This window comes from Cyanistes caeruleus, chromosome 30 (genome assembly GCF_971803275.1).
Source record: "Cyanistes caeruleus chromosome 30, bCyaCae1.hap1.1, whole genome shotgun sequence".
NCBI lineage: Eukaryota > Metazoa > Chordata > Aves > Passeriformes > Paridae > Cyanistes > Cyanistes caeruleus.
Window position 1 is genome coordinate 2,427,713 of NC_141730.1, and position 19,426 is coordinate 2,447,138.

Genomic DNA, 19,426 nt, shown 5'->3' on the forward strand with positions numbered 1-19,426 from the left:
CCGAAGCCCCCCCAAATCCCGGTTTCCCCCCCCAAATCCCGGAATTTTCCCCCCAAATCCCGGTTTTTCCCCAGGACATCCCCCCCAAAACCCCCCCAAACCCCCCCAAACCCTCCCAAACCCCCGCAAACTCCCCCAAACCCCCCCAAATCCCGATTTTTCCCCTCAAATCCCTGAATTTCCCCCCAAATCCCGGTTTTTCCCCAGGACATCCCCCCAAAATCCCCCCAAACTCCCCCAAGCCCCCCCAAATCCCGATTTTTCCCCCCCAAATCCCCCCAAACTCCCCCCAAACGCCCCCAAATCCCGATTTTTCCCCCCCAAACTCCCCCCAAACTCCCCCCAAACCCCCCCAAAATCCCCCCAAGCCCCCCAAATCCCGATTTTTCCCCCCAAATCCCCCCCAAACTCCCCCAAACCCCCCCAAATCCCGATTTTTCCCCCCCAATCCCCCCCCAACCCCCCCCAAAATCCCCCCAAATCCCCCCCAAACTCCCCCCAAACCCCCCCAAATCCCGATTTTTCCCCCCCAAGCCCCCCCAAATCCCGATTTTTTCCCCCCAAACCCCCCCAAACTCCCCCCAAACCCCCCAGACCCTCCCAAACCCCCCAAATCCCGATTTTTTCCCCCCAAGCCCCCCCAAATCCCGATTTTTTCCCCCAAAATCCCTGAATTTCCCCCCAAATCCCGATTTTTCCCCCCCAAACTCCCCCCAAACCCCCCCAGACCCCTCAAACCCCCACCCAAACTCCCCCAAATCCCCCCAATCCCCCCCAAACCCCCCAACCCCCCCCCCCCCGGGCCGCATTCCTCCGGTGCCACCCCCGGGATTGCGGCGGGACAAAGGGGACAAAGGCCACCCTGTCCCCGTCCCCCTCACGTCCCTAAATGTCCCCTTTGAGGGTCCCCCCCCGCTCCCCGATCCCATTGGCCGCTTTTTGGGGGTGCAGCTGTCCCCGTGCCACCCTTAAACCGCGTGGCCGCCGCTGTCGCCTCCGTGTCACCGCCAGGATGTCCCCGAGGGCCACCCGCCACCTCCTCCTGCTGGCCGGGCTGGTGGCGGCGCTGGGTGAGCTTGGGGACAAGGGACATGTCCCCGCAGAGGGGCGGGGGGAGGGGGACGGGGGGGTTGGGGGGTCCCAGGGGTGTCACCAAGTTGGGGACAACTGGGGGAGTGCCACCAAGGTGTCACCAAGCTGGGGACAGGGGGGTTTGGGGTCCCAGAGGTGTCACCAAGTTGGGGACAACTGGGGGAGTGCCACCAAGGTGTCACCAAGCTGGGGACAGGAGGGTTTGGGGTCCCAGGGGTGTCACCAAGCTGGGGACAGGAGGTGCCACAGGTGTCACCAAGGTGGGGACAGGAGGGTTTGGAGTCCCAGGGGTGTCACCAAGCTGGGGACAACTGGGGGAGTGCCACCAAGGTGTCACCAAGCTGGGGACAGGGGGTGCCAGAAGTGTCACCAAGCTGGGGACAGGAGGATTTGGGGTGCCACAGGTGTCACCAGGCTGGGGACAGACAGGGGGTGCCAGGAGGGTCCCAGAGGTGTCACCAAGCTGGGGACAGGGGAGGGTGGTTGTCAGGAGGGTCCCAGGGGTGTCACCAAGCTGGGGACAATTGGGGGAGTGCCACCAACGTGTCACCAAGTTGGGGACAGGGGGTGCCAGAGGTGTCACCAAGCTGGGGACAGGGGGGTTTGGGGTGCCAGGGGTGTCACCAAGCTGGGGACAACTGGGGGAGTGCCACCAAGGTGTCACCAAGCTGGGGACAGGGAGTCCCAGAGGTGTCACCAAGCTGGGGACAGGGGAGGGTGGCTGTCAGGAGTGCCACCAAGGTGTCAGTCACCAAGGTGGGGACAGGAGGGTTGGGGGTCCCAGGGGTGTCACCAAGCTGGGGACAACTGGGGGAGTGACACCAAGGTGTCACCAAGCTGGGGACAGGAGGGTTTGGGGTGCCAGGGGTGTCACCAACCTTGGGACGGGAGGGTTTGGGGGGTCCCGGAGGTGTCACCAGCCTGGGGACGGGGGGTGCCGGGAGGGTCCCAAAGGTGTCACCAACCTGGGGACAGGCGGGGAGGACTTCAGGATGGGTCCCAGGGGTGTCACCAAGCTGGGGACAGGAGGGTTTGGGGTGCCAGAAGTGTCACCAAGCTGGGGACAGGGGGTGCCAGGAGGGTCCCAGAAGTGTCACCAACCTCGGGACGGGAGGGTTTGGGGTCCCAGAGGTGTCACCAAGCTGGGGACAGGGGAGGGTGGCTGTCAGGAGGGTCCCAGAGGTGTCACCAAGCTGGGGACAGGAGGGTTTGGGGTGCCGGAAGTGTCACCAAGGTGGGGACAGGAGGGTTTGGGGGTCCCAGAGCTGTCACCAGCCTGGGGACAGTCGGGGTGTGCCACACCCAGCCCTGACGGTGTCACCGGCGCGCACACAAAGCCACATTGTCACCTCCCCGCGCGTGCTGGGTGACAGCCCCGCCCGTGTCACCGGGCACGGGGACACTGGGACACAGCCGTGGGGACACCACTGCAGCCACCCCCGGGGACACCGCGGCGGTGCCACCCCCCCCCCCCGTCCCCGTCCCCACCTCGGTGACACCTCTGAGACCCTCCTGGCACCCCCTGTCCCCAGCTTGGTGACACCTTGGTGGCACTCCCCCAGTTGTCCCCAGCTTGGTGACACCCTTGGCACCCCCAAACCCTCCTGTCCCCAGCTTGGTGACACCCCTGGGACCCCAAACCCTCCTGTCCCCAACTTGGTGACACTTCTAGGACCCCAAACTCTGCCATCCCCAGCTTGGTGACACCTCTGAGACCCTCCCGGCACCCCCTGTCCCCAGCTTGGTGACACCTCTAGGACACCCCAAACCCTCCTGTCCCCAGGTTGGTGACACCCCTGGCACCCCTGTCCCCAGCTTGGTGACACCTTGGTGGCACTCCCCCAATTGTCCCCAGCTTGGTGACACCCCTGGGACCCCTCAAACCCCCCTGTCCCCAGCTTGGTGACACCCGAGGCACCCCAAACCCTCCTGTCCCCAACTTGGTGACACCCCTGGCACCCCAAACTCTGCCATCCCCAGCTTGGTGACACCTCTGACACCCCCTGTCCCCAGCTTGGTGACACCTTGGTGTCACTCCCCCAATTGTCCCCAGCTTGGTGACACCCCTAGGCCCCCCCAACCCCCCCCTGTCCCTTGGAGCCACCCGCGGGGACACCGCGGCGGTGCCACCACACCGCTGTCCCTTGGAGCCACCCCCGGGGACACCGCGGCGGTGCCACCACGCCTCTGGGTGGCAGCTGGGTGCCACCGCGGGGGCGGGTCTGACGGCTCCGTGTGTCGCCAGCAGTGTCGCCGGTGTCCCCAATCCACGTGTACACGCAGCGGCAGGTGTACGGCACGGTGGGCTCGCGGGTCACCCTGTCCTGCAGCTTCTGGTCCAGCGAGTGGATCTCGGAGGACATCTCTGTCACCTGGCACTTCCAGGCCGAGGGCTCCCGGGACAGCATCTCCGTGAGTGTCCCCAAGTGTCACCAAGTGTCACCAACCCCGCTGTCCCCATGTCTCTGTGCCAGCAGGATGGCTCCTTCAATCAGGGTGGCATTGGGGTGTCCCCAGGGTGTCACCAGGGTCACCAGGGTCACCAGGGTGTCCCCAGGGTGTCCCCAGGGTGTCCCCAGGGTGTCACCAAGTGTCACCAACCCCGCGGTCCCCACGTCTCTGTGCCAGCAGGATGGCTCCTTCAATCAGGGTGGCATTGGGGTGGCCCCAGGGTGGCCCCAGGGTGTCCCCAGCGTTGCCCCAGGGTCCCCTCAGTGTCCCCTCAGTGTCCCCCCAGTGTCCCCACAGTGTCCCCAGTGTCCCCTCAGTGTCCCCACAGTGTCCCCACAGTGTCCACAGTGTCCCCACAGTGTCCTCAGTGTCCCCAGTGTCCCCTCAGTGTCCCCACAGTGTCCCCTCAGTGTCCCCTCAGTGTCCCCTCGGTGTCCCCTCATCCCAGCAGCCCCAGCAAGGCCACCCCTCCCTGCGGGTGACACCTGGGCACCGTGGTGCCACCGGGATGTCCCCTCAGTGTCCCCACAGTGTCCTCAGTGTCCCCTCAGTGTCCCCTCAGTGTCCCCTCAGTGTCCCACAGTGTTCCCTCAGTGTCCCTCAGTGTCCCCACAGTGTCCCCTCAGTGTCCCTCAGTGTCCCCTCAGTGTCCTCAGTGTCCCCTCAGTGTCCCCACAGTGTCCCCTCAGTGTCCCCAGTGTCCCCTCAGTGTCCCCACAGTGTCCCCACAGTGTCCTCCCAGTGTCCCTCAGTGTCCCCTCAGTGTCCCTCAGTGTCCCCACAGTGTCCTCTCAGTGTCCCCTCAGTGTCCCCCCAGTGTCCCTCAGTGTCCCCTCAGTGTCCCCTCAGTGTCCCCAGTGTCCCCTCAGTGTCCCCACAGTGTCCCTCAGTGTCCCCTCAGTGTCCTCCCAGTGTCCCTCAGTGTCCCCTCAGTGTCCTCAGTGTCCCCACAGTGTCCCCTCAGTGTCCCCTCAATGTCCCATCGATGTCCCCTCAGTGTCCCCAGTGTCCCCTCAGTGTCCCCTCAGTGTCCCCACAGTGTCCCCACAGTGTCCCTTTGCCCCAGCACCCACCAGCCCCCAGTGTCCCCTCACACCACCACAGTGCCACCTTGGTGCCACCACCATCACCTCCCCACACCCCCATCCCCTCCCGCTGCCACCACCCGCGGCGTCACCGGGGCCACCGCTGTCACCGCGGGCAGATCTTCCACTTCGCCAAGGGCCAGCCGTACATCGACGACGTGGGGAGCTTCAAGGAGCGCCTGGCGTGGCTGGGGAACCCGCGGCGCAGGGACGGCTCCATCGCCATCCGCAGCCTGGAGCCCGGCGACAACGGCACCTTCACCTGCGACGTCAAGAACCCGCCCGACATCGTGGGCAAGTCCTCGCAGGTCACCCTGCACGTGCTGGAGAAAGGTCAGGGGGTTGGTGGCACCTGGGTGACACGCGCCGGGGGTGGGGGTGACACCGGGCTGGTGGCACCTGAGTGACACACACCGGGGATGGGGTGACACACCGCGGGGATGGGGGTGACACCGGGCTGGTGGCACCTGGGTGACACCCCGGGGATGGAAGTGACACACCCAGGGGATGGGGGTGACACACGCCGGGGATGGGGGTGACACCGGCCTGGTGGCACCTGGGTGAGACCCCGGGGATGGAGGTGACACCGGGCTGGTGGCACCTGGGTGACACGCGCCGGGGATGGGGTGACACCGGGCTGGTGGCATCTGGGTGACACGCGCCGGGGGTGGGGTGACACCGGGCTGGTGGCACCTGGGTGAGACACCAGGGATGGAGGTGACACCAGGCTGGTGGCACCTGACTGAGCCCCACTGGTGTCACCTGAGTGACACCCCGGGGATGGAGGTGACACACCCCGGGGATGGGGGTGACACACCCCGGGGATGGGGGTGACACACCCCGGGGATGGGGGTGACACCGGGCTGGTGGCATCTGAGTGACACCCCGAGGATGGAAGTGACACACTGCGGGGATGGGGGTGACACCGGGCTGGTGGCATCTGGGTGACACGCGCCGGGGATGGGGGTGACACACCGCGGGGATGGGGGTGACACCGGGCTGGTGGCACCTGGGTGACACACCGCGGGGATGGGGGTGACACACCCCGGGGATGGGGGTGACAAACCCCGGGGATGGGGGTGACACACCCCGGGGATGGGGGTGACACACGCCGGGGATGGGGGTGACACCGGGCTGGTGGCACCCGACTGAGCCCCACTGGTGTCACCTGAGTGAGACTCCGGGGATGGGGGTGACACACCCCGGGGATGGGGGTGACACCGGGCTGGTGGCACCTGGGTGACACACACCGGGGATGGGGGTGACAAACCCTGGGGATGGGGGTGACACACACCAGGGATGGGGGTGACACACCGCGGGGATGGGGGTGACACACCGCGGGGATGGGGATGACACTGGCCTGGTGGCACCTGAGTGAGACCCCGGGGATGGGGGTGACACACCGCGGGGATGGGGGTGACACACTGCGGGGATGGGGGTGACACCGGGCTGGTGGCACCTGGGTGACACGCCGGGGATGGGGGTGACACACCCTGGGGATGGGGGTGATACTGGGCTGGTGGCACCTGAGTGACACCCCGGGGATGGAAGTGACACACCCCGGGGATGGGGGTGACACCGGGCTGGTGGCACCTGGGTGACACCCCGGGGATGGAGGTGACACCGGGTTGGTGGCACCTGGGTGACACACACCGGGGGTGGGGTGACACCGAGCTGGTGGCACCTGGGTGACACACACCGGGGGTGGGGTGACACCGGGCTGGTGGCACCTGGGTGACACGCGCCGGGGATGGGGGTGACACACCCTGGGGATGGGGGTGACAAACCCTGGGGATGGGGGTGACACACCCCGGGGATGGGGGTGACACACACCAGGGATGGGGGTGACACCGGGCTGGTGGCATCTGAGTGACACACCGGGGATGGGGGTGACACCGGGCTGGTGGCATCTGGGTGACACCCCGGGAATGGGGGTGACACACCCCGGGGATGGGGGTGACACCGGGCTGGTGGCACCTGAGTGAGCTCCACTGGTGTCACCTGAGTGAGACCCTGGGGATGGGGGTGACACCGGGCTGGTGGCATCTGGGTGACACGGCGGGGGTGGGGGTGACACCGGGCTGGTGGCACCTGAGTGACACCCCGGGGATGGGGGTGACACCGGGCTGGTGGCACCTGAGTGACACCCCGGGGATGGAGGTGACACCGGGCCGGTGGCATCTGGGTGACACGGCGGGGGTGGGGGTGACACCGGGCTGGTGGCACCTGAGTGACACCCCGGGGATGGGGGTGACACCGGGCTGGTGGCACCTGAGTGACACCCCGGGGATGGAGGTGACACCGGGCTGGTGGCACCTGAGTGACACCCCGGGGATGGAGGTGACACCGGGCTGGTGTCACCTGTGTGTGGCTCTGTGGGTAGAGGTGACACCGGGCTGGTGGCACCATCCTGAGCCCCACTGGTGTCACCTCCCTGCACCCCCGCTGGTGAGAGTGACACTTCACTTCCAGGGGGGTGACACAGTGCCACTGTCCCCATGCCCTGGGGGGGGTGACACCAGGGGGGTGACACCAGGGGGGTGACACAGGGGTGTGACACCAGGGGGGTGACACAGGGTTGTGACACAGGGGTGTGACACCAAGGGTGACACAGGGTTGTGACACCAGGGGGTGACATTATGGGGGGTGACACTGTACCCCTGTCCCCATGCCCTCGGGGGGGTGTGACACCGAGGGTGACACCGGGGGGGTGACACAGGGGTGTGACACCGAGGGTGACACCGGGGGGGTGACACCAGGGGGGTGACACCGAGGGTGACACAGGGTTGTGACACCAGGGGGTGACACAGGGGTGTGACACCGAGGGTGACACCGGGGGGGTGACACAGAGGTGTGACACCGAGGGTGACACAGGGTTGTGACACCAGGGTGTGACACCGAGGGTGACACCGGGGGGGTGACACAGGGGTGTGACACCGAGGGTGACACCGGGGGGGTGACACAGAGGTGTGACACCGAGGGTGACACCGGGGGGGTGACACCAGGGGGTGACACTGAGGGTGACACCGGGGTGTGACACCGGGGAGGTGACAGCGTCCCCCTGTCCCCCCAGTCCCCACCCGCTACGGTGTCGTGCTGGGCTCTGTCATCGGCGGTGTCCTGCTGTTGGTGGCCGTGCTGGTGGCCCTGGCCTACGGCACCCGCTACTGCTGGCAGCGGCGCCAGGCGGTCCTGCAGCGGCGGCTGAGGTCAGCCCAGACCCCTCCCCAAATTCCCCCAAATCCCCCCAAAATCCCACCCAAATCCCCCCAAAATCTCACCCCAAATCCCACCCAAATCCCACCCAAATCCACCCAAAATCTCACCCCAAATCCACCCAAATCCCCCCAAAATCTCACCCCAAATCCCCCAAAATCCCACCCCAAAATCTCACCCAAATCCACCCAAAATCCCACCCAAATCCACCCAATCTCACCCAAATCCCACCCAATTTCACCCAAATCCACCCCAAATCCACCCAATCTCACCCAAATCCCACCCAAATCCCACCCCAAATCCCCCCAAAATCCCACCCAAATCCCACCCAAATCCACCCAAATCTCACCCAAATCCCCCCAAAATCTCACCCAAATCCCCCCCAAATCCCACCCAAATCCCACCCAAATCCACCCCAAATCCCCCCAATCTCACCCAAATTCCCCCCCAAATCCCACCCAAATCCCACCCAAATCCACCCCAAATCCCCCCAATTTCACCCAAATCCCCCCCAAATCCCACCCAAATCCCCCCCAATCCCCCCAAATCCACCCAATCTCACCCAAATCCCCCCCAAATTCCCCCAAATCCCACCCAAATCCCCCCCCAATCCCCCCAAATCCACCCAATCTCACCCAAATTCCCCCCCAAATCCCACCCAAATCCACCCAAAATCCCCCCAAAATCTCACCCAAATCCCCCCCAAATCCCACCCAAATCCCACCCAAATCCCCCCCAAATCCCACCCAAATCCACCCCAAATCCCACCCAAATCCCCCCAAAATCCCACCCCAAATCCCACCCAAATCCACCCCAAATCCACCCAAATCTCCCCAAATCCCCCCCAAATCCACCCCAAATCCCCCCATCCCCAATTTCACCTCTCCATCCCTTTCCCCAAATCCCCCCAATCCCCCCCATCCCCAATCCCCCCGAATCCCCCATCCCCAATTTCACCCCAATCCCCCCAATCCCCCCATCCCCAATTTCACCTCTCCATCCCTGTCCCCCAATCCCCCCAATCCCCCCAAATCCCCCCAATCCCCCCAAATCCCCCCAATCCCCCCCAATCCCCCCCAAATGCCCCCCAAATCCCCCCAAATCCCCCCAAATCCCCCCCAAATCCCCCCAAATCCCCCCCAAATCTCCCCATTTTCACCTCTCCGTCCCTGTCCCCAAATCACCCCAATTTCACCCAAATCCCCCCCAATCCCCCCCAAATCCCCATTTTCACCCCTCCGTGCCTGTCCCGCTCCCATCCCCGCCCAGCTCCATGGAGAAGGGGAAGCTGCAGCGCTCGGCCAAGGACGGCTCCAAGCGCGGCCGCCAGGTGAGAGCCGGGGGACACGGGGCTGTCACCGCTGTCACCGCTGTCACCTCTGTCACTGCTGTCACTGCTGTCACCGCTGTCACCGCTGTCACCGCTGTCACCGCTGTCACCTCTGTCACCGCTGTCCCTGCTGTCACTGCTGTCACCGCTGTCCCTCTGTCACCGCTGTCACCGCTGTCCGTCTGTCCCTCTGTCACCGCTGTCCCCGCTGTCACCGCTGTCACCGCTGTCATTGCTGTCACCGCTGTCACCGCTGTCACTGCTGTCACTGCTGTCACTGCTGTCCCTCTGTCACCGCTGTCACCGCTGTCCCTCTGTCACCGCTGTCACCGCTGTCACCGCTGTCACCGCTGTCACTGCTGTCACTGCTGTCACCGCTGTCACCGCTGTCCCTCTGTCACCGCTGTCCCTGCTGTCCCCTCTGTCACCGCTGTCACCGCTGTCACTGCTGTCACTGCTGTCACTGCTGTCACTGCTGTCCCTGCTGTCCCCAGGGTCACCGCTGTCACCGCTGTCACCGCTGTCACTGCTGTCACCGCTGTCACTGCTGTCACTGCTGTCACCGCTGTCACCGCTGTCACCGCTGTCCCTCTGTCCCTCTGTCACCGCTGTCACCGCTGTCCCTCTGTCACCGCTGTCACCGCTGTCACCGCTGTCACCGCTGTCCCTCTGTTACCGCTGTCCCCTCTGTCACCGCTGTCACCGCTGTCACCGCTCTCCCCTCTGTCCCTTCTGTCCCTCTGTCCCCAGGGTCCCCGGGGGCGGGAGGTGAACCCCCCTGTCCCCGCTGTCCCCAGGGTCCCCTCTGTCCCCCCTGTCCCCGCTGTCCCCGCTGTCCCCTCTGTCCCCGCAGGCCCCGGGGGCGGGAGGTGAAGCCCCCCTGTCCCCATTGTCCCCGCTGTCCCCGCTGTCCCCGCAGGCCCCAGGGTCACCGCTGTCCCCCCTGTCCCCATTGTCCCCATTGTCCCCATTGTCCCCCCTGTCCCCATTGTCCCCCTGTCCCCGCTGTCCCCGCAGGCCCCAGGGTCACCGCTGTCCCCATTGTCCCCATTGTCCTCATTGTCCCCCCTGTCCCCATTGTCCCCATTGTCCCCATTGTCCCCCCATTGTCCCCCTGTCCCCATTGTCCCCCCTGTCCCCATTTTCCCCGCTGTCCCCACTGTCCCCGCTGTCCCCGCAGGCCCCAGGGTCACCGCTGTCCCCCCTGTCCCCATTGTCCCCCCCCTGTCCCCGCAGGCCCCGGTGCTTTACGCCATGCTGGATCACGGCCGCAGCGCCAGGAAAGCCAAGGGCGGCGCGGGCGACCCCCGCAAGGACAAGAAATAGCGGTTGGAGGGCAGGGAGGGACCCCCGGGGCCGGGGCTGCCTCAGGGGGACCCCCGGCCCCCCAAAATCATCATGACCATCGAGATGGAGCTGCGGGGGGACCCCCAGGCCGGACCCCCGCCCGCCGCCCGCTCCCCGAGCCGGGCCAGCCTCAAGAGCGCCCTGCTGGGCGTCATCAAACCCGGCTCGGGGGGCTCCTGAGGGACCCCCGCCCACCCTGAGGGACCCCCACCCTGTCATCAAACCCGGCTCGGGGGGCTCCTGAGGGACCCCCGCCCACCCTGAGGGACCCCCGCCCTGTCCCTGTCATCAAACCCGGCTCGGGGGGCTCCTGAGGGACCCCCGCCCACCCTGAGGGACCCCCACCCTGTCCCTGTCATCAAACCCGGCTCGGGGGGCTCCTGAGAGACCCCCGCCCACCCTGAGGGACCCCCGCCCTGAGGGACCCCCACCCTGTCATCAAACCCGGCTCGGGGGCTCCTGAGGGACCCCCGCCCACCCTGAGGGACCCCCGCCCACCCTGAGGGACCCCCACCCTGTCCCTGTCATCAAACCCGGCTCGGGGGGCTCCTGAGGGACCCCCGCCCACCCTGAGGGACCCCCACCCTGTCATCAAACCCGGCTCGGGGGGCTCCTGAGGGACCCCCACCCTGTCCTGTGCCCCCCGGCTGCCCCCCCCCGGCTCGGGGGTCTCCTGAGGGACCCCCGCCCACCCTGTCCTGTGCCCCCCGGCTCGGGGGTCTCCTGAGGGACCCCCGCCCACCCTGAGGGACCCCCACCCTGTCCTGTGCCCCCCGGCTCGGGGGTCTCCTGAGGGACCCCCGCCCACCCTGTCCTGTGCCCCCCGGCTCGGGGGGCTCCTGAGGGACCCCCACCCCGTCCTGTGCCCCCCGGCTGCCCCCCCCGGCTCGGACCCGGCGAGGAGCGGGGTGTGGTCCTCGCTCCGTGTCCCCCGGCCTCGGGGACAGCGCTGGGGACAACCCCGGCTCCCCCCCCCCGCCCCCCCGGGACCCTCTCGGTGTCTCCCCCTGCCCAGCCCCGGGCGCGGAGGGAATTTCTCCTTCGGAACGCCCAAAAAAACCGCGGATTTGGGGTCGGTCCCCCCTTCCCCGGGTCCCCAGGGGGCTGTGTCCCCTCCCCGAACTCGGGGGGCTTCATCCTCTCCCCCCCACCCCAATTCTTGCTCCTTTTCTGGCCGTTTTCCCCCCGCGACCGACCCCAAATGACGTCGCAGGGCGGCCCCCGCCCCCTCCCCATTAACCCCCCCCACACCCCATAACCCCCCCAGGACCCCCCCAAAAACCGCCCGGAGCCCCGAGGGGGGGGCGAGGCTGCGGCCGGGCTGGGGGGGAACCGCACGCCCCCCACTCCCAACCCCCCCAAAACCCCTTTTTCTACGCCCTGTCCCCTCCCTGTCCCCTCCCTGTCCCCTGTCCCCTGTCCCCTCCCTGTCCCCTGTCCCCTGTCCCCTGTCCCCTGTCCCCTCCCTGTCCCCTGTCCCCTGTCCCCTGTCCCCTCCCTGTCCCCTCCCTGTCCCCGCGGTGCCATTAATAAAACTGACATCTCCGGGAGCCCCGGACGCTTGGAATTGAGGTTCCCACAAGGAAATCGGGCACGGAGCGGCCCCCGGTGCCCCCCCGGAGCCCCCCCGGAGCCCCCCCGGAGCCCCCCCGGTGCCCCCCCCCCGGTGCCCCCCGGGATTTTTGTCCTTTCCCTAATAAGTCCTCGCAGCCCGACCCCGCCGTGTCCCTCGGGCCCTGCCCCGGCCGCTGTTTGTCTTTCCAAGGAGCTATTTCTGCTTTCCTGGGCATTCCTGGGCTCTCTGAACCCCTCCAAGCCGGCTGAGAACTGCCCCAAACCCGGCTGAGAATGCCCCAAAATCCGGCTGAGAATCCCCCCAAACCCGGCTGAGAATCCCCCCAAAACCCGGCTGAGAATCCCCCCAAAATCCGGCTGAGAACTGCCCCAAACCCGGCTGAGAATCCCCCCAAACCCGGCTGAGAATCCCCCAAACCCGGCTGAGAATCCCCCCAAACCCGGCTGAGAATCCCCCCAAAATCCGGCTGAGAATCCCCCAAACCCGGCTGAGAATCCCCCAAAATCCGGCTGAGAATCCCCCCAAACCCGGCTGAGAATCCCCCCAAAACCCGGCTGAGAATCCCCCCAAAATCCGGCTGAGAACTGCCCCAAACCCGGCTGAGAATCCCCCCAAACCCGGCTGAGAATCCCCCAAACCCGGCTGAGAATCCCCCCAAACCCGGCTGAGAATCCCCCCAAAATCCGGCTGAGAATCCCCCAAACCCGGCTGAGAATCCCCCAAATCCGGCTGAGAATCCCCCCAAACCCGGCTGAGAATCCCCCCCAAACCCGGCTGAGAATCCCCCCAAACCCGGCTGAGAATCCCCCCAAAATCCGGCTGAGAATCCCCCCAAAATCCGGCTGAGAATCCCCCAAAATCCGGCTGAGAATCCCCCCAAAATCCGGCTGAGAATCCCCCCAAACCCGGCTGAGAATCCCCCAAAACCCGGCTGAGAATCCCCCAAAATCCGGCTGAGAATCCCCCAAAATCCGGCTGAGAATCCCCCCAAAATCCGGCTGAGAATCCCCCCAAAATCCGGCTGAGAATCCCCCAAACCCGGCTGAGAATCCCCCCAAATCCAGCTGTGAACCCCCCTCAAATCTATCTGCAAATTCCCCAAAATCCAGCTGTGAACCCCCCCAAATCCAGCTGTGAACCCCCCCAAATCCAGCTGTGAACCCCCCTAAATCCAGCTGCAAACCCCCAAAATCGCTCTGACTTATCCCCCCAAAATCCAGCTTTGAGCTCCCAAAATCCAGCTGCGAACCCCCCAGAATCCAGATGTGAACCCCCAAAATGGCTCTGATTCACCCCCCCAAAATCCAGCCGTGAACCCCCCAACTCCAGCTGTGAACCCCCCCAAATCCAGCTGTGAACCCCCCTCAAATCCAGCTGTGAACTCCCCTCAAATCTATCTGCAAATTCTCCAGAATCCAGCTGTGAACCCCCCCAGAATCCAGCTGTGAACCCCCCAAATCCAGCTGTGAACCCCCAGAATCTCTCTGATTTATCCCCCCCAAAATCCAGCTGTGAACCCCCCCCAAATCCAGCTGTGAACCCCCCAAATCCGGCTGTGAACCCCCCTCAAGTCTATCTGCAAATTCCCCAAAATCCAGCTGTGAACCCCCCCAAATCCAGCGGTGAACCCCTCAGAATCCAGCTGTGAACCCCCCAAAATCCAGCTGCAAACCCCCCAAAATCGCTCTGACTTATCCCCCCAAAATCCAGCTGTGAACCCCCCCAAATCCAGCTGTGAACCCCCCCAAATCCAGCTGTGAACCCCCCCAAATCCAGCTGTGAACCCCCAAAATCCAGCTGTTAACCCCCAAAATCGCTCTGATTTATCCCCCCCAATCCAGCTGTGAACCCCCCAGAATCCAGCTGTGAACCCCCCAGAATCCAGCTGTGAACCCCCAAAATCGCTCTGATTTATCCCCCCCAATCCAGCTGTGAACCCCCCAAATCCAGCCGTGAACCCCCAAATCCAGCTGTGAACCCCCCAAATCCAGCCTTGAACCCCCAAATCCAGCTGTGAACCCCCCAAATCCAGCTGTGAACCCCCAAAATCCAGCTGTGAACCCCCCAAATCCAGCTGTGAACCCCCAAAATCCAGCTGTGAACCCCCAGAATCCAGCTGCAAACCCCCCAAAATCCAGCTGTGAACACCCAAAATCCAGCTGTGAACCCCCCAAAATCCAGCTGTGAACCCCCAAATCCAGCTGTGAACCCCCCCAAATCCATCTGCGAACCCCCCTCAAATCTATCTGCAAATTCCCCAAAATCCAGCTGTGAACCCCCCCAAACCCGGCTGTGAACCCCCAGAATCCAGCTGTGAACCCCCAAAATCCAGCTGTGAACCCCCCCAAATCCAGCTGTGAACCCCCCCAAAATCCAGCGGTGAACCCCCAAAATCCAGCTGTGAACCCCCCAAATCCAGCTGTGAACCCCCAAAATCCAGCTGGGAACCCCCCAAATCCAGCTGTGAACCCCCCAAAATCCAGCTGTGAACCCCCCAAATCCAGCTGTGAACCCCCCCAAATCCAGCTGTGAACCCCCCAAATCCAGCTGTGAACCCCCAAAATCCAGCTGTGAACCCCCCAAATCCAGCTGTGAACCCCCAAAATACAGCTGTGAACCCCCCAAATCCAGCTGTGAACCCCCCAAAATCCAGCTGTGAACCCCCCAAATCCAGCTGTGAACCCCCAGAATCCAGCTGTGAACCCCCCAAATCCAGCTGTGAACCCCCAAAATACAGCTGTGAACCCCCAGAATCCAGCTGTGAACCCCCCAAATCCAGCTGTGAACCCCCAAAATACAGCTGTGAACCCCCAGAATCCAGCTGCGAACCCCCCTCAAATCTATCTGCAAATTCCCCAAAATCCAGCTGTGAACCCCCCAGAATCCAGCTGTGAACCCCCCAAATCCAGCTGAGAACCCCCCCAAATCCAGCTGTGAACCCCCAAAATCCAGCTGTTAACCCCCAAAATCGCTCTGATTCACCCCCCCAAAATCCAGCTGTGAACCACCCAAATCCAGCTGTTAACCCCCAAAATCCAGCTGTGAACCCTCCAAAATCCAGCCGTGAACCCCCCCAAATCCAGCTGTGAACCCCCCAAAATCCAGCCGTGAACCCCCCCAAATCCATCTGTGAACCCCCAAAATCCAGCTGTGAACCCCAAAAATCTCTCTGATTTATCCCCCCCAAAATCCAGCTGTGAACCCCCAAAATCCAGCTGTGAACCCCCAAAATCTCTCTGACTTATCTCCCCCAAAATCCAGCTGTGAACCCCCCCAAATCCAGCTGTGAACCCCCAAAATCCAGCTGCGAATCCCCCAAAATCCAGCTGTGAACCCCCCAAATCCAGCTGTGAACCCCCAAAATCCAGCTGCGAACCCCCCCCCCACCCCCAAGCACTTTTGGGGTCCCGGAGCCGCAGCGGCTGCGAAATTCCCGGGAATTTCCCTGGAAATCCTTCAAACCCCGGCTGGGGGAGCTGGAGCCGCTGCCAAACCCCACTGGGGACCCCTCCCCAAATTCCCCCGAGCCCCCAGAGCGCCACCACCCTCCTCTTCCTCAGGATTTATTTCCAGGGAAATGGGGGATTCCCGTGGGAAATTGGGAATTCTCGGGGGAAATGGGGAAATTTCCAGGGAAAATGGGGAAATTCACGTGGGAAATGGGGAAATTCTCGTGGAAAATGGGGGATTCTTATGGAAAATGGGAAATTTCTCGTGGAAAATGGGGAAATTCTCGTGGAAAATGGGGGATTCTTATGGAAAATTAGGAAATTCTTGTGGAAAATTGGGAATTCTTATGGCAAATGGGGAAATTCTCGTGGGAAATGGGAAATTCTCGTGGAAAATTGGGAATTTCCATGGAAAATGGGGAAATTCTTGTGGAAAATGGGGAAATTCTCGTGGAAAATGGGGAAATTCTCGTGGAAAATTGGGAATTCTCGTGGAAAATGGGAAATTCTCATGGAAAATGGGAAAATTCTTGTGGAAAATGGGTAATTCTTGTGGGAAATGGGGAAATTCTCATGGAAAATGGGAGAATTCTCATGGAAAATTGGGAATTTCTCATGGGAAATGGGGAATTCTCGTGGAAAATGGGGAATTCTCATGGAAAATTGGAAATTCTCATGGAAAATTGGGAATTCTTGTGGAAAATGGGGAATTCTGGTGGAAAATTGGGAAATTCTTGTGGAAAATGGGGAATTCTTGTGGGAAATGGGGGAATTCTCGTGGAAAATTGGGAAATTCTCATGGAAAATTGGGAAATTCTCATGGAAAATTGGGAATTCTTGTGGAAAATTGGGAATTCCCATGGAAAACGGGGGGCTCCGTGCCGCCCCTCGCAGGAGCCCACCCGGCTGTGTCACCCCCCGCTGTCACTCGGGGTCCCGGCTCGGGACAGGGGGGGTCCCCAGGAGTGTTGGGGGTCTCGGGACCCCCTCAGGGCCCCGGCTCCTTTTTCCGCCTCTGGAATTTGCGGAATTTCTCCTGGATGGCGAGAGCCGCGCGCTCCGTCTCGGGCGCGCTCAGGTCGATGTCGATCTCCTCCTCCTCCTCTTCCTCCTCCTTCTTGGGGTCACCGGCCTTGGCTGGCGGGGGGGGACACGGGACATCCTTGGGGACAGCCTGGGACCCCCCAATTCACCCCGGGGACACCCAGGGGACACCCTGGGGACACCCAAGGGGACAAGGGACAGCCTGGGACCCCCAGACTCAGCCTGGGGACACCCAGGGGGACACTCAGGGGACCCCCTTGGGGACAAGGGACAGCCTGGCACCCCCAAATTTACCCCGGGGACACCCAGGGGGACACTCAGGGGACCCCCTTGGGGACAAGGGACAGCCTGGGACCCCCAAATTCACCGAGGGGACACTGAGGGGACATCCTGGGGACACCCTGGGGACACTGAGGGGACACCCAAGGGGACAAGGGACAGCATGGGACACCCAATTCACCTCGGGGACACCCAGGGGACACCCTGGGGACACCCTGGGGACAGGGGACAGCAGGGACAGCGGGGACAGAGGGGACAGAGGGACAGAGGGGACAGAGGGGACAGAGGGGACAGAGGGACAGCAGGGACAGAGGGGACAGAGGGGACAGAGGGACAGAGGGGACAGAGGGGACAGAGGGACAGAGGGACAGAGGGGACAGAGGGACAGAGGGACAGAGGGACAGAGGGGACAGAGGGACAGAGGGGACAGAGGGGACAGAGGGACAGAGGGACAGAGGGACAGAGGGGACAGAGGGACAGAGGGACAGAGGGACAGAGGGACAGAGGGGACAGAGGGACAGAGGGGACAGAGGGGACAGAGGGACAGAGGGACAGAGGGACAGAGGGGACAGAGGGACAGAGGGACAGAGGGGACAGAGCGGGGACAGAGGGGACAGAGGGACAGAGGGACAGAGGGACAGAGGGGACAGAGCGGGGACAGAGGGACAGAGGGACAGAGGGACAGAGGGACAGAGGGGACAGCAGGGACAGAGGGGACAGAGCGGGGACAGAGGGGACAGAGCGGGGACAGAGCGGGGACAGAGGGACAGAGGGACAGAGGGGACAGAGGGGACAGAGGGGACAGAGGGACAGAGGGACACTCAGCCCCAGCCGTGCCGGGGGTCCTCACCCTGCTGCTGCCCTCCGGGGGTCTCCGCCGCCATGGGGGGGTCGTGGGGGCTTCTCTGAGAAGAGAGGAGGGGCCGGGAGGAGACGGGAGGTGACACCGGTGTCCCCCGGGGTCCCCAAACTGTCCCCGTGCTCCCCGCGCCCTCCGCCCCGTCCCCGCTCCCGTCCCCGCTCCTGGCTCGCTCTGTCCGGACCCCCCGAGCCCCCCGCTGTCCCCTGATGTCCTCGGTGTCCCCCGGTGTCCCCCGGTGTCCCCAGGGGTGTCCCCCGGTGTCCCTGATGTCCCCAGGGGTGTCCCCGGTGTCCCCAGGGGTGTCCCCCGGTGTCCCCCGGTGTCCCCCGGTGTCCCCAGGGCTGTCCCCGGTGTCCCCAGGGGTGTCCCCCGGTGTCCCTGATGTCCCCAGGGGTGTCCCCCGGTGTCCCCAGGGGTGTCCCCCGGTGTCCCCGGTGTCCCCAGGAGTGTCCCCCGGTGTCCCCAGGGGTGTCCCCCGCTGTCCCCTGATGTCCCCGGTGTCCCCGGTGTCCCCAGGGCTGTCCCCGCTGTCCCCAGGGGTGTCCCCGCTGTCCCCAGGGCTGTCCCCGGTGTCCCCGCTGTCCCCAGGGCTGTCCCCGGTGTCCCCAGGGCTGTCCCCGGTGTCCCCGCTGTCCCCAGGGCTGTCCCCGCTGTCCCCAGGGCTGTCCCCAGGGCTGTCCCCGCTGTCCCCACCTCGCTCATCCCGCCCGCTGTCGCTCCCCGAGTGCGGGGCCGGCGCTGCCGCCGCCGCTTTTATAGGGGCGGGGTTTGAGTGACAGCCGAGCGCAGCCAATGGGGAGCGGGGGTGGGATCGGCGGGGACACGCCCACTGGGGTGGCTTCCCGCCCCCCCCCCCCGGCCCAGGAGCGATGGCCCCGGGGGGACACGGGGGGACATTGGGGACACTGGGGACACTGGGGACATTGGGGACATTTGGTGACACTGGGGACATTGGGGACACTGGGGACATTGGGGACACTGGGGACACTGGGGATATTGGGGACATTGGGGACGGTGGGGGGCATTGGGGACATTGGGGACATTGGAGACATTGGGGACACTGGGGACATTGGGGACACTGGGGACATTGGGGACATTGGGGACACTGGGGACATTGGGGACATTGGGGGGCATTGGGGACATTGGGGACATTGGGGACATTGGGGACACTGGGGCATTGGGGACATTGGGGACATTGGGGACACTGGGGACACTGGGGACACTGGGGACATTGGGGACATTGGGGGCATTGGGGACACTGGGGACACTGGGGATATTGGGGACATTGGGGACGGTGGGGGGCATTGGGGACATTGGGGACATTGGAGACATTGGGGACACTGGGGACATTGGGGACACTGGGGACATTGGGGACATTGGGGGGCATTGGGGACATTGGGGACATTGGGGACACTGGGGACACTGGGGCATTGGGGACATTGGGGACATTGGGGACACTGGGGACATTGGGGGACATTGAGGGACATTGGGGACATTGAGGAGATTGAGGGGGGGACACGAGAGGACACGGGGGGGACTCGGGGAGTGGCACAGGGGACACGAGGGGACACAGGGGAGTGTGGGGACAGCAGGGTGACCGTGAGCCCCCCCAGTGCCACCCTCCTGCTGGGGGTGACACCTGGGGACAGGGATGGGGACACTGCCAGTCCCCGCGGTGACAGCTCCTGTGGGGAC

The 19,426-nt window shown here is 64.2% G+C and overlaps 2 protein-coding genes across 2 annotated transcripts; one reads left to right on the forward strand and one right to left on the reverse strand.

Moving 5' to 3' along the window:
* Positions 1–824: 824 nt before the first annotated feature.
* MPZ (myelin protein zero) lies at positions 825–12,088 on the forward strand. Its single transcript, XM_086866451.1, has 6 exons — positions 825–1,070; positions 3,338–3,504; positions 4,748–4,961; positions 7,702–7,837; positions 9,114–9,174; positions 10,411–12,088. The coding sequence occupies exons 1-6, from the start codon at positions 890–892 to the stop codon at positions 10,498–10,500; spliced, it is 849 nt and encodes a 282-aa protein (XP_086722577.1). The 5' UTR covers positions 825–889; the 3' UTR covers positions 10,501–12,088.
* A 3,556-nt stretch (positions 12,089–15,644) lies between these two features.
* On the reverse strand, positions 15,645–18,452 carry PCP4L1 (Purkinje cell protein 4 like 1). The gene is made up of 3 exons (XM_086866466.1): positions 18,425–18,452; positions 17,720–17,774; positions 15,645–16,683 (listed from the first exon to the last, which is right to left on the reverse strand). Exons 1-3 carry the CDS (start codon positions 18,431–18,433, stop codon positions 16,535–16,537), a joined length of 213 nt encoding a protein of 70 aa, XP_086722592.1. The 5' UTR covers positions 18,434–18,452; the 3' UTR covers positions 15,645–16,534.
* Positions 18,453–19,426: the final 974 nt, after the last annotated feature.